Below are 14,574 nucleotides of genomic sequence, written 5' to 3'. Positions count from 1 at the left end.
CTGTGCACAGTTGTCAACATTTATAATTGTCAAACAAAATTTACTTACGAATTTTATTTTGCCCTTATATTGGCATTGCAGAATATTGGTAATAGTCATTCAGACATGGAAATATTTTCCTTGTTTTAATAAAGATGTTGAAGTGCCTCTAGTGAATATTTTAAAAATCCAACTTAGAAATGTGCCTGTCTTATTCTCTCGGGGTAAGTAATAATTTATGCTATTATAGTAGTCAAGAATACACAATCTTTGTATTTCCTGGAAAATAAGTGGTTTGACAAATAATATATTGGGCTCCTAATTTATTTGTAAGATGTTATTTTTATTATACCATTTTCGTGAATATTTTGCTCTGTATCTGTCCTATATTGTTCCCTATGGGACTTGCCCAAGTACACAAAAGTCAAGAATATGAAAAGAATGTTCTCAGAAAGACAAGGAGGCCCCACCTATGGACACTCAGGAGGCTTACTTATTTACCTTCTAAAGTAAAGAAGTACTTCCCTGGTCATAACACATGTCCAGATGGCTCTCAATGGGAAAGGGATTCCAAGAGGGTGAGAGAACGGTGAGGTGGGGAGGGGACACAGCAGGTTGACTATGTTGCTGCCCCCATCCCCATGGCAGTACCACACCTCTTAGCAACAGGGACCAGAAAATTCTGAAAGAAGAGGCCCTGACACAGGAGTCACTCCTTTGGAACCTCTCAGGGACGAAGGGTAGATTGAGGTTGTCCAAACTTCCCAAATATGTTTTGCAAACAGTGGGGCCCTAGGTCCCTGGAGGCGTGATCTGCCATACAAGGGAGCCCAGGAAATCCTGACTCTGTCTGCTGGTTGCTAGCATTTTCTTCATTTCAGATATTTGCAAGGGCTATGGCATGTCTACCATGGTGGGGAAAGAAAGCGTTGCAGATGCGTGCCAAGGGAGGGTGACCCGTCAGCAGGACCTAGAGAGAGAGAGTGCCAGCTAAGGGGCCCAGGCTGCGCTCAGTGCATGCGGGGCTGAAATCGGGGTAACCGCAGGCCGCTTTCCCTCCCAGATGAAGTCCCCGAGGTCTACATCGTGGAGCGCCTTTTCTCCAGCAGCCTGGTGGTGGTGGTCAGCCGCACAAAGCCGCGGCAAATGAATGTCTACCACTTCAAGAAGGGCACGGAGATCTGCAACTACAGCTACTCCAGCAACATTCTGTCCATAAGGCTGAACCGGCAGGTATGTGGCAGGAAGCCTTCCAGGTTGCAGAGTTTCTGCTCACTGGAACTGAAGAAAAGGATGACTGTCTTTCCAGATGAATGTCTGCAAATCAATCACCAAATTCTAAAGGGCATTTTAACACTCAGGCCCGGTATTAGGGGGGCATCGTTAAAAGGGTCTGCTCCGTGAGCTCGTTCCAGCACTGTGCCTCCCTGGTCCTTCTGTCCTGTGCTCTTTCTCGTACCACTGGCTGGGCGAACCCTCTCCCCTGGGTGCAAGCTGGGTGGAAATCTGCCTCTCAAACTGTCCTGTACGCTCCTGCAGGGCCAGCTCAAACCAGAGGAATGCTGCTCTGCGTTGGGCCTCACGGGGTGGCATACACGCATACTGGCAGTAATGCTGCTCGGAATGAAGCCTGCAGAGTGAGGCTGCAACAGGCCCTCCTGGGTCAGTTCTGGAGCCCCTTCTCTTGCTGCCTGCTTGGGCCTCCCCAGTGGGCCGGGTACTCAGCCTCATGCTTTCTCTCTTCTGTGTCCCAGTGAACCCTTGAGATTTTTCATGTAGTGTTTTATCTGTTGGGGGAAGGATTCTTCTTATCTCAAATACTCCTGACATTTCCTTGAAAAATGTAAGTATTTGTTAAATAAGCATTTGGGGTATTAGCAGAATTTCCTTTGAAATATTAGATTTTAAATCCTGTGAGGACAGAGACTGTGTCCATTTTGTTCACTATTCTAGGACCTGGTGGGAAAAAACAGTGCCAGGCAAAAAAATGCTCAATAAATATCTCTTGCCCGCCTGCCTATTACATAAACAAACAGGAAGATTTTTTTATATCACCATGTAGATCTATCCATTCAACTATATGCCCAGGCTGGTGGAGGTTGTTACGTTCATTGAGGATGTTTTCTTCTGTCTCTTACCTAACTCTTAAGTGCTAAGTAATTTTCTTTTAACAAATGAGACAATGTGCCCTCTTAAGTTTGTGAGAAGAAAGAGACGGTTTCTTTGAGTTGATCAACTATTTTGATTGAGTATCCACTTACGTCTCTATAAAGCAGTGTGGTGGAAAATAGCCTGAGAAATAGAGTACGGGGATTTTTAAGCGAGGAGCAGCAGGAATAAAAAAGAAAATAAACCCCAGGTTCTTGGCAAGGGAGGGAAAGGCAGTTTGAGAATCTTTGACTTGAAGGCTTTGAAGCCCAATTCTTGGCTCAAGTGCTCCCTCTGAAGTCTGTTGGTAGCACATTAAATTTGATGGCAGAACTTTCTGCTTTGTCTATTTTTGGCATCTGATTGTCTTTTTAAGATTGCTTGGCAAATGTCCTGTAAAGATCGAACCCTCAAATAGTATCTAGGATATTTATTTGTATAGTTTTGTCTTACTTGCTTTCTGATATTTTCCTTAGCAAATAAGACAGGATTATTCAAGTGTCTTGAGTCCGTTAACCTTTAGATGCCACCCTTTCCTCAGTATAACACTCATTAACTTTCAGATCCTCCTCCCCATCTTCTAAAGAACATTAGTGCCTCTAGAACGGCTCAGCTATTAACAGCCCTGCCACCGGGACCCAGATGGAGCAGTTCTCTCCTCCTTTCGCATTTCTTCTCCTAAGAAGATGATTGGAACAGGCCTGGAAAGTGTTTGGGGTTTGCTTCTCCTAAAACATTCAGGTTTGGGTCTTGACAATTTTTGGTCTAGGCAACTGCTGCAGCGCCCGACCAGGTAGGGGCCCTGCGGTGCCCAGGCTCTGCCAGTGAAGAGCTGGGAGAGCAGTGCATCCTGTTCCCCAGGGTCCCTACCCCGATCAGGGGCCACCACTGCAGGCAGCACAGTTCCTTTTTTAAAAAACAAAAAATCAGAGAGTTGTGTAGGGGCTGATGAGGAAAGGAAAACCCTCCCTCTAAATATATAGAAAGGAAGAATATTTAGTAATTGTGCTATTTTTCATTTGTAGTTGATGTTAATCCACTTGTCCTTTAACTGAGGCAGTGTATTTTGTGGAGCAGAGAAAAAACCAGATGCCTTTCCATATGCAAACTTGTACAGTTCTCTGACCGTCTGTTCTGAGGTGCCCTCGTTATCCAGATGGAGATGGATTGGATCAAAGCTGCTGAAGCCAAAACTAAATCTGTGGTGCTCAAGGGCAGGTGCTATACATATTTTTTTTTAGTTGATAAACAGAGTTATTACTTCTAAAACCTAGACAAGTAGATGGGAGCCACGGTGGCAGGGAATGAGATGAGCTGCAGGCCAGCCCATGGTTCTGCTGAGACTGAACACTGGTCGTTAAAGCAGCTAGCAGGGGTCGTGCTCATCCGGCAGCGTGCCTCGCATGAACTCGAGACAGAGTGCCTCCTCTTTTCCTCTCACTGTTTTCTGCCCTCCCTCCCCATTTTATTCTAGTCTGTCGCCAGTGTGGGGGTGACCTGAAGTTGGCCATAGAGCAGGTGGTGCTGTTGGAGCTGGTGGGAAAAGATGTAGATAACCAGACAAGCGAGATGGAGATGCTATTCCTGCAGGACGCATATGCCAAGGACCCAATATTCTGGGCATTGGATGTGGGGCTGGGCGTGGGGATACAAGAGGGTTTCGGAAACCTAAGAACATAAATGAGCATAGAATACTATAGTCCAACCTACTGTAAGTGCTAGCACAAAACAAAATGATCGGGTAAATCAGGGAGTCTATGTCTCATGGAGAAACACTATTATTTGCCATCAATCTTGAGACCCTGTTAGAACTGTTTTACTTCTCAACAGCCAGACCTGTGACCAGAGAGCCTTAATTAAAATTGAGAAAGGTGTTTGAATTTTTTTTTTCTGCTTGGTAAAAGTGATCATCTCCATTTTTCTGAGCTGTGAAAAGTCTTACTGGGAAACATTAGGCAGCCACCATGCTACTGGGAGGGGAGCCTGCCCTTTTTTGGTAGTATTTTTAGGTACCTTCCTTTCCCAGTGTTCCTTGGGATAAAAGGATCTGGCCCAAGAGTAGTGGTTCTCAGACCTGAGTGTGTGTCTGAATCACCTGGGATACTTGTTTAAAACTTCCCAAACCAGGATCTCCAGGGAGTGTCCAAGCTTTGCCCCTTAGGTGCTTGGACGTTCCTCAAAGCCTGAGGACTGAGTCAGGCGTAGGCAGCTGCTCGGGGTGGGGAAAGAGCTCGTTGCATCGAACGTCTGCACCATGCTGAGCTATGTGTTCTGCTCCTTTGTGCACTCACGTTAACCCCGTGGCCTGTTGCCACCTGGTAGAGAGCAGAGCCATGGGAAAGAGGCTCTAAACCCGACAAGTTCATGTGAAGAGGAAGAGAAGGGTCCCTGGACACCAGGGAGGGGGAGTCCCAGTGAGAGGAGCTGGGCACAGGGGCTGCATGGGCTCTGCACACTGGACAGGGCATTCACACTGGGCTTGGGGGCTTTTCCCATGCCTTTACCAGGGCTGGAGGGGATGTACACCACTTGGTGCAGAGGAGACTGTAGGTGGAGCGAAGTTAAAAGAGGGTAAAACCTACGATTGGGTGCTACAGAGGGAGCAAAGAACCCCACATATGCCCCAGAGGGCAACTTTGTGAGGAACAACGGAAGGGAGCCCATCTGAGAAGAGCAACCAAAAAGGTCACCAGAAATTGTCCTAAATGGCAGATGAGTCTGACCAGGAAGTGTAAGGAGAAGAGAAAGTACACAAAAAAAGGAAGGAAGGAATTTCAATTTCTAAATGAAATTTCTTAATATCTTATATTTCTTGTATTTTATGCTTCTGTGCACATGGGTAGTGCATGTGTATATGTGCACATCCTGAACGTAATCTCCAAACTGACCGTCAAACTTCTTCCTCCTCTAGGCTTAGAATCAGTTAGGCCTTCTGTGAAACCTGGGTGATTTCTGTTTGGTGAGTCTCTTGGAGGAGCGGTGCAGTGGGATGACGAGGGTGTGTGTGATTACAGAGGCTGCTGGTGTGCCTGGAGGAGTCCATTTACATTCACAACATTAAAGACATGAAGCTGTTGAAGACCATCCTGGAGATTCCCGCAAACCCAGCAGGTGAGCTTGGAGGCGGGGCACGCACCCCACACCTCATGGCCAGGGGTTCCCTTCACGATGGAAGCTTCGGTTTTCTTATCTGTGAAATAGGATAATAGTACCCATCTCACAGGATTGGCTGAGAGTTAGAGGCAGTCAGTGTTCTGGAAGTTAGCAGCTCACGCCTGCCATGCAGTAACTACCTCCTCCACCTCATTGCCTCCTCTTCATCTCAATTATATAGATGGTCCTTGGCTGCTGACTTCATGCTTTAAAATGTCAGCCATGAGAAAATGATACTTTAAAAGATCAAAGCCATGAGGTGGTTATAAACTCCTATGAGATAATGACTTTAAGCATACCTCAGAAGATGGGGGTTGGCAAGTGAAGGAGCTATGGTGGGGGGTGTTAGGGTTTTGATTTAGGAATGTGAGTTGAACCACCACGGACAAGTATGTATTGAAGATGGTATGTGAACCGTCTGTGCTGGGTTCCAGGCACTGTCAGGTACAGCTATGCTAAACACACCAGGAACCCCAAGTCCACCTGCACCAGCTACCCTAGAGCCTGCTCCGTGTGACATGGTGTGAGACAAATGCTCAGGCAGCCTGTGCGGGGCAGCTGCGGGGAAGGCGTGCCTTTCTGATGGGGTGGGCCGGGTGCTGCAGGGTCTGCCTCACCTCCTGAGGGGGGAGGCCTGAGCTGGACCTGGGCAATTGGGGCAGGGGACATTTCAGGTGGGCAGAAAGCTAGAAGCTGCCTGGGCTTTCCATTTATTTGGCAGGGCAGGAGCTGGGCATAGCCAGTGTCCTCTGCAGCCCAGGGACCTGAGCATTAGCTCCACGGCCGGCTTCCCTCGCTCCCCGACACGCTAGGCCCAGGGGGTGCTGCCTGCCTTCGGGGCTGGGCCTGTTCCTTCTGGGAAAAATAAAGAGTCTCTCTATTTCCTCCTAATTTCTAGCAAGTAGAGCTGGGTTTTTATAGCTCAGGAAACTCATTGGTTACCTCCCTTTTTGCAGTTAAATAGAAAAGGTTTAAAAGTGTGGGGCGGTTTGTGCTTATGTATGTTACTTGTAAAGGGAATAATTTTTATCCCAAGAAAAATTAGAAACAATGGGAGGTGTTTTCTGGGTGTCAGATGAACATGATGAATGGATTCAGGGACAGATTTAGCATCTCCTTCTGAGAGACCACAGGCGGGCTGCAGGACCAAATGTCTTACTACGCCTTTGATGTTCTTTGGAGAGAGAGCCCAAGACTTTCAGATCCAGCTCTTTATAACTATCATCTCAGCTTCCACTGAACTTCCTTTCTTCTTCAGTAAAACAGAGACCATGATACCCCCAGAGCTATTATGGGCTGGAGTTACTGCAGACAGGGAGTGAGCAAGAACAAAGGCACATGTGCCCTGTACCACAGGCAGTCGGCTAGGCTCACTCCCTAGCGCTCATCATATCCCAGAAGGCAGCTTGCCACAGGTCAGAAGTTCACTGCAGTGACATGACCAATTTGTCACTCAGGAACCATCAGCAGACTCTGAGCTGTCAAAAACCATGAATATAAAATTCTCAAGAGCTGGGAGTCTCCTTTACTTGTTCTCATTCTCTAATTTATTTTTCTGAACAAAAATATGAGATGGAAACTCTGGCTCTTGCTCTCATAAATCCTTAATGGGTACACAAGGGAGACAGAATCACTTGTCTCATCGTCTGGAGCACACACATTCTGAATTTATGTTACAAATAAAAGATATATACAGAGTTCCGCAGTTGCTTGGAACTTGGTATCTAACGCGGCTGTAAATTTCCTTCTTGTGTCTGTGTTTGTGTCATGCCCATTCCTGTTGTGTCAAAGACTGCAGGCTGTTTCCTTTAAAGGGTTTGGCCAGACGGGGCTCGAAGTTAATTTCCTGCCCGCACAGCAGTCTGTGCACTGAGCATTCAAGGGTGGAAATCTCCATACCCATTTTGCCAAGTGCAGAACTAGAGTGTGCCATAGATCTTCCAACCTTTACAGAATATTGAGGGGGCAGTGCATACCGTACAGCAATGTTTGTAATAGAACAGAAAGGTGCTTTCTGGAAATGACAATCCAGGTGGGGTAAGTGACTCTTGCTTGCAGCAGCAGCAATGAGCATTTGCAAGTACAGAGAAGATTTCTTTCCTTTATATTTTTAAAAATTGGAAAGCATACTGTGAGACATGAATCAGCCCAGAGGGAACTGCATTTTATAAATCACTGTTAACTTCCCTTCAGTTTGACATGTAATACTATAAATACCAAGGTGAGAATGATTTAGAATCATAGGACTTCCTTCTAATTCCAGCCAATGATGCCATTGGTTCTTGAATTGATAACAGGCACTTCTTTTCCAGCTGTAGAAGAACTGCAGCCAGTTTCAGTGAAATTATAGCTGACAGTGATTTAAATGCATCAATTCTAAAACACGTCCAAAAGCCACATCAGAGCCTAACTACTACATAGGAAAAAATGGGTAGGAAGTATGTTCAGATGTTGAGAATAGTGAAAAGCCCTGGGTTTTAGAATGATGGGTGATTTTATTTTCTTATTTATATTTCTTTGGCTCTGCAAATTTTTTACACTATCACTTTTCTATTATAAAATAATATCAAAGGAAAATCTCATTTCCTTCCTAAAAAGGCTTTATGTTGACACCTGTGACAGAAACAAGACTAGTAGAATTGTGATATCTAAGCCTGAAACAAGTTCTTCATGCTTCCCACAGCAGTTTCACAAGAAATAAAAATACATGCTTACAGCAGGTTGGACCTGCCTGAGAACTGGACCACAGGACATTGAGGGAACTCAAGTTAGGTGTTTCTGGAAACCTTCATTAAATCTGCAAGGGTTGGTGTGCAGGGTCCTTGGGTTTAATTCAGATGGATTGGCAGAGGTGTAAGCCCAGAGGCAGAACTGTCAAGTATGTGGTTATGTGTCTGTGGGTACCTACCCTAGCCACTAGCCTTTTCTTGTTAGAATCTAGTGTCATCTCTTTCTCTGTTAGGTACTTTAGAAAGTTCAGTGTTAGCTGAAGAAGTTTAAGCCCTTCTTTCTTTCTGAGATATTTACATTTTAACATAAAACTATGAAGGTTACTTCACACCTGTTACAATGACTGCTATTTTTTTTTTTAATGAAAATAACAAAAATTGGTGGAGGATCTGAACAGACACTTCTCTAAAGAAGAAATTCAGATGGCCAACAGGCACATGAAAAGATGCTCCACATAGCTATTTATCAGAGAAATGCAAATTAAAACCACAATATCACCTCACACCAGTTAGGATGACTAACATAGAAAAGACTAGGAACAACAAATGCTGGCAAGGATGTGGAGAAAGGGGGACCCTCCTACACTGTTGGTGGGAATGTAAATTAGTTCAACCATTATGGAAAGCAGTATGGAGGTTCCTCAAAAACTAAAAATAGAAATACCATTTGACCCCAGAATTCTACTCCTAGGAATTTAGATCCTAGATCTAAAGAAAACAAGATCCCAGATTCAAAAAGACAGATGCACCCCTTTGTTTATCGCAGTACTATTTACAATAGCCAAGACATGGAAGCAACCTAAGTGTCCATCAGTAGATGAATGGATAAAGATGTGGTACATATACACAATGGAATATTCAGCTATAAGAAGAAAACAGATCCTACAATTTGTAACAACATGGATGGAGCTAGAGGGTATTATGCTCAGTGAAATAAGCCAGGCGGAGAAAGACAAGTACCAAATGATTTCACTCATATGTGGAGTATAACTACAAAATAAAACTGAAGGAACAAAACAGCAGCAGACTCACAGACTCCAAGAAGGGACTAGCGGTTACCAAAGTGAAAGGAGTTGGGGAAGACAGGTGGGGAGGGAGGGAGAAGAGGATTAAGGGGCATTATGATTAGCACACATAATGTAGGGGGGCACGGGGAAGGCAGTATAGCACAGAGAAGACAAGTAGTGACTCTATAGCATCTTACTACACTGATGGACAGTGACTGCAATGGGGGGTGAGGGGAGCTTGATAATATGGGTGATTGTAGTAACCGCAATATTGCTCATGTGAAACCTTTATAAGATTGTATGTCAATGATACCATAATAAAAAAATTAAAATTATAAAAATGAAATAATAAGTGTTGGCAAGGATGTGGAGAAAAAGGAACCCTGCTGCACTGTTACTGGGAATATAAATTGGTACAGTCACTATAGAAAACAGTATGGAGATGCCTCAGAAAATTTAAAATAGAACTACCATATGATCCAGCAACTCCACTGTTTATCCAAAGAAAAATGAAAGTGTCACCTCCAAGAGGTATCTGCTCCCTCATGTTTAATGCAGTGTTATTTACAACAGCCAAGACATGGAAATAACCCAAGTATCCATCAACTGATGAATGGATAAAGATGTGATATATACACTGGAATATTATTTAGCCATAAAACAAGAGGGAAATTTGCCATTTGTGACAACATAGGCGGATCTTAAGGACATTCTATGTGAAATAAGTAGACAGAAACAAATATTGCAAAAATCATATCTCACTGATATGTGGAATCTTAAAAAAAACAAAAACACAAAAAACAAGCTCATAGAGAAAACAGATTGGCAGTTGCCAGGGGCAGGGAGTGGGGGGTGGGTGAGATGGGTGAGGGGATCAAATGGTACAGACTTGCAGTTATAAAATCCTTAAGCCATGGGGATGTAATGTACAGCATGGTGACTGTGGTTAGTAATACTGTATTGTATATTTGAAAGTTGCTAAGAGAATAGATCTTAAAAGTTCTCAACACAAAAAGAAAAAATTGTAACTGTGTGGTGCTGGATCTTAACTATACTTAATTGTGGTGATCATTTTGCAGTATATACAAATATCCCATCATTATGTTGTGCAGTTGAAACTATTATAATATTATTTGTCAATTATACCTAAAAAAAAACTCTGAAGGTAACTGGAAGTATTTGTCCAAGCCTTCGACTCAAAAACCTCCCACCTCTCCCTGCCACAAAGATGGGCCCTGATATTTTCAGATGGAGGAAGTAAGTAAATGAAGACTTGACATCTTGGAATGTTAAAGCTGGAAAGATCCCTAGATCACTGTGGCCCTCTCCTCTCACAGGTTGGAAACTGGCCTGAAAGGACCACAAATAAGTCAACTGCTTATATAGTAGATGGTAGACCTGGGTCGTGAACCCAAGCCCCCAGCCTGTCTCTGCCAGACGGATATTCTTAAAACACTGCTCTTTTTCCCTAACAGCTGTATTGAGAAACAGTTCACGTGACATACGATTTACCCATTTAAAGTGCACAAGTCAGCAGCTCTCAGTGTATTCAGGGTTTTGTGACCATCACCACAGTCACTTTTGGAGCACTTTTCATCACCCCAAAAAAACCCCCCGTACTTCTTAGCCATCACCGTGAGGCCCCAGCCCTAGGTGACTCTGATCTATTTTATGTCTCTATAGATGTATCTATTCTGGACATACAAGTGGAGTCATACAGTATGTGGTCTTTGGTGATAGGCTTTTGTTTGCTTAGCATAATAGTTTCAAGGTTCATCCATGCTGTAGTACATGCCAGTACTTCATTTCTCTTTACTGTAGAATGATATTCCATTGTAAAGATATCCTGTGTTTTATTTATCCATTTTCATAGTGGATAGACAGGTGGGTTGTTTCCCCTTTTTGATATTATGAATAATGTTGCTGTCATGAACATTTGTATACAAGTCTTTATGTAGCTCTCTGTTTTAATTTCTCTTGGTAGATATCTAGTAATAGAATTTAGGGGTCATATGATAGCTCTGTGATCAAACTTTGGAGAAACTGCCAGACTGTTTTCCAAAGCACTGCCCATTCCCAGCAGCAGTGTATGAAGGTTCCAGTGTCCATGAGGGTCTTTTTTATTCTAGCTGTCCTAGTGGGTGTGAAATGGTATCTCATTGTGATTTTGATTCCCTGTTTTTTTAAACACATGTGCTCAGAAACCTTCAGTACTTACATATTGCAATTTGTACCATCTTCACTCTTTGGTTTGGTATTCGGTCCTTCCATCTTGATATCTTCTCTGCTAACCAGGGTGGGAACCCACCGTGCAAGCCAACCCAGTCTCCTGATTGTCTCCCATCCCGGTTTCCCGAGACCAGACCGCCTTCTGCTTGCCTGTTCTTGAAATCACATTTGGCTGCAGAGAACCCACATGATGTGGGGAATTGGGGTTTCCAGAGCAAAACTGGGAGGTTAGGAGTGGCCTCTTCTAAAGCCAGGGTGTGTGACCTTGCACGGGCAAGAGGGCTGCGGGGTGCCAGAGCATGCAGGAGAGGGCACCAGGACGGGTCGTCTTCCTTCCGTCGTGCAGTGTGGCAAGGGACAGGCTATGTCCTCAGCAAAGCAAGAGAAGGAGGTGGGACCTTGCCTTCAACTGACTTTCAACATTTGACTTTTTTCTCTGCTCTTCCCCCTAGCAAATTAGGTAAGCTACATTTCAGCTTGATCTAAAGTTTTTCTTATGTTTTATAAGAAACCCATTTAACATACTAACATGTAACCAAGATGTCAGTGACCTTTTTTTATTTAAAAGGAGTCTGTCCTGCTAAATCTCCAAGTTCCTATTTCGGTGATGCTTTCAGTCCTGGTTTAATTCCTTGAATGCACTTCTATCATGTATCATCTGTGAATATAAACCACTGATGTGGAAAACCTTTACTTAAATGCTGTTTGGATGTCCCCCTCGAGGCCCCTTGTACATAAAAATGGCTTATGTTGGTTCAATGACTTGATTGGCTGTTTACTCTTCCAGAATATTGCCGAAGCATCTCAAGTCCATTATGTCCTCTTTCTTTAATGGTTTCCATGGCAGACACACATTCTTAACTGAAGATGCTGCCCCCAAGTGAACTGCCACATCTGGGGGCACCCCCCTCATCAGGGCAGGACATTTGGCTCAGAAATGGGCAGTTTCTAAACAGGTCCTTTCCTCCCCACCCCGTTCCCTGACATGAAATGACTGGCCGATGGTGTTTAATTGCCTGTGGAAAGGCTAACGCAGACTGCCCTTAACCTAGGACGGTCCGCGTCGGTGATGAGTAAAGTCCTTGTAGCTCTGGACAGTAATGGAATTGGAAGGGAAGATGTTGTTCTAGAGCCCAGGGGTGAAATGTGAAGAAGAGCACTTTTCAGTATTCTAAATTCTGGTTGCTTAGCTGTGGAGAGGACACGGCCAGTGTCAAATCATGAGGTCTTTCTTCCCTGTGAATTTACGTTATCAGAGTCCTTTGAGTAGATAGATCCAACTCCAAGTAGATGTCTGCAAAGCCATTCCTCCCCCCACCACCGGGTGGCGCCGTGGTTGTACTGTTTTCAGACACCCTTCCAGGCAAGTTCTCCCCCGTGGATGCTGACTTTTCATCTGTGGTTTGTTCTTTGCCAGGTCTGTGCGCCCTCTCTATCAACCATTCCAATTCTTACGTGGCCTATCCTGGAAGCCTGACTACAGGCGAGATAGTGCTTTATGACGGACACTCCCTGGTAAGTTGACAGTGACCCCAGTGACCAGGCCCACCTGTTTGTCTGTGCAGCCAGTGGCAGGTGTTCAGCGGGCTATGTCTTGGTGGGGTGAGGTGCAGAGGCAGAAGCACCACTGGGGGAGTTTGTTCTAGCCAGAGATGGGGTGTGGAGGAGAAGGTGACAATATTTGCCCTCGTTGCCATCAGTCAACATAATCATGAGGCAGTGTGCCAGGCCGAGTCACACATCTATCTGCAGGGTAATGGAAACTACTTGGCAGGCGGTGGCCTGTTGTCAGGCTGAAGGTGTCATGCTGAACCATGTCACAGTGTGCAGCTGTTTCACATTTCCTGTCCTCTGCTCCCAAGCTTCACTGAGCAGGGCAGGATTGATGCGGGAAGTCCCCTGAGGATGCGCACAAGGAGAGCCATGATGTCACTCTGCCTTGGGCCTGCAGCTGGCTGTCCATCTTTCCGAGGTCAGGAAAGGCGGTAGGAACAGAGTGGCCCTCGAAGCAGAATCTAGGCACACCAGGGAATGATGTAGAGCTTGTATGTAAGTGGTCTGATGCAAAGAGAAAGACAGGGAACCCGGCAGATGAGGGAGAGCTGCTCGGGAGCAAAGAGGGAGGAGGAGATGAAATCCATCTTCCCTGGCGTCAGTGTCCATTTTCCCTTTCCACCAACAGAAAACAGTCTGCACTGTTGCTGCCCATGAGGGCACACTGGCTGCTATCACCTTCAACGCCTCGGGCTCCAAACTGGCGAGCGCTTCTGAAAAAGTGAGTGGGTCCCTGTGTCCTCACAGGCTCTCCTCCTGCAGGGGGTTTGCGGGACGGCCCCTGCAGTGTCAAAGATCTGATGGAACAAGACTGGTGGGTGACAGGGGCCCACTCAAAATTCATCTCCCAGGAAGAAATTTTGGCCCATACATGTTATGGCATATTGATGCCTTTGATCAATTCATTCGACCAAAGGCCTGTGCTATGCAAGACACAAGATATTTTGCACAAAAACTGTGGTCTTATTATAAAATGTGCAGGCACATCATCCATACAGATAGATGCTGCACTTCATAAACATGGTATAAACAAAATGTGCTATTGAGCAGGAGATTGATCTCTTCTGACTAATCAGCAAAGGTGATCGAGTTGACTTTCAAATGCCATGAAAAACAGGTGTATTTCAACAGGCTGAGATGGAATATTCTAGGAAGTCAAAGCAGTGTGAGTGAACACATGCAGAGCCTTAGGCTAGGGCGGGAGGGAAAAGGGAGACAGTGTTTAAGACGTGTTCCAAGAATTGCTTACATGGCAGTATACAAACAAAAAAGCCTCTATGCCCAACACGTTGTGCTTCCTCCTCAGAGACAGATGTTCAAAGCCAGTAAAACAAGCACCTGTCTAAAGGGACCTCTCTGTCTGAGGCTGTTAATGGTAGGAAATGTCTGCCTGCTTTCTTTTCCAGGGCACCGTCATCCGGGTGTTCTCTGTACCTGATGGGCAGAAGCTCTATGAGTTTCGGAGGGGAATGAAAAGGTCTGTGTTCACTGTACAACCCACTTAGAGTACCCACGGAAGTCCTGCAGGGGACGGCTGGCAGCCGTCTAGGGAAAGGATGGAGGGTGGCTCTGTGCTCTCCTCTCCCGCATAGGAGGGAAAACTGCCTCCTCAGTTCACGGACGTGGAGGCCCCGTTCAGTGGTAGCGCACCTGAGAGCGCAGACGCCGTTCCCTCGCCACTGTTTAGCCACCAGAGTCCCTTTTTGACGTGTGAGCGGACAGCTGGCAAAGGAGAAGTGAGGGAGCGAGGGAGTCACGATTCAAAAGCAATCCGG

The 14,574-nt window shown here is 45.3% G+C and overlaps 2 protein-coding genes across 2 annotated transcripts in view; one reads left to right on the top strand and one right to left on the bottom strand.

The window, feature by feature from the left end:
* The window catches only part of ARSG (arylsulfatase G), a 146,506-nt gene that overhangs the window by 13,397 nt on the left and 118,535 nt on the right, over positions 1 to 14,574 (bottom strand). The window lies entirely within an intron of this gene.
* Positions 1 to 14,574, top strand: part of WIPI1 (WD repeat domain, phosphoinositide interacting 1) — a 30,770-nt gene that overhangs the window by 5,805 nt on the left and 10,391 nt on the right. The window contains exons 3-7 of the mRNA XM_036899827.2: positions 1,043 to 1,212; positions 5,142 to 5,238; positions 12,663 to 12,760; positions 13,428 to 13,520; positions 14,206 to 14,276. Of these exons, the coding sequence (XP_036755722.1) occupies positions 1,043 to 1,212; positions 5,142 to 5,238; positions 12,663 to 12,760; positions 13,428 to 13,520; positions 14,206 to 14,276 (529 nt within the window). The remainder of the gene's footprint in view (positions 1 to 1,042; positions 1,213 to 5,141; positions 5,239 to 12,662; positions 12,761 to 13,427; positions 13,521 to 14,205; positions 14,277 to 14,574) is intronic.

The sequence above is a fragment of the Manis pentadactyla genome, chromosome 4 (genome assembly GCF_030020395.1).
Source record: "Manis pentadactyla isolate mManPen7 chromosome 4, mManPen7.hap1, whole genome shotgun sequence".
Lineage (NCBI taxonomy): Eukaryota > Metazoa > Chordata > Mammalia > Pholidota > Manidae > Manis > Manis pentadactyla.
Note: the sequence above shows the minus strand (reverse complement) of the source record. Positions and strands in the feature narration are given on the sequence as shown.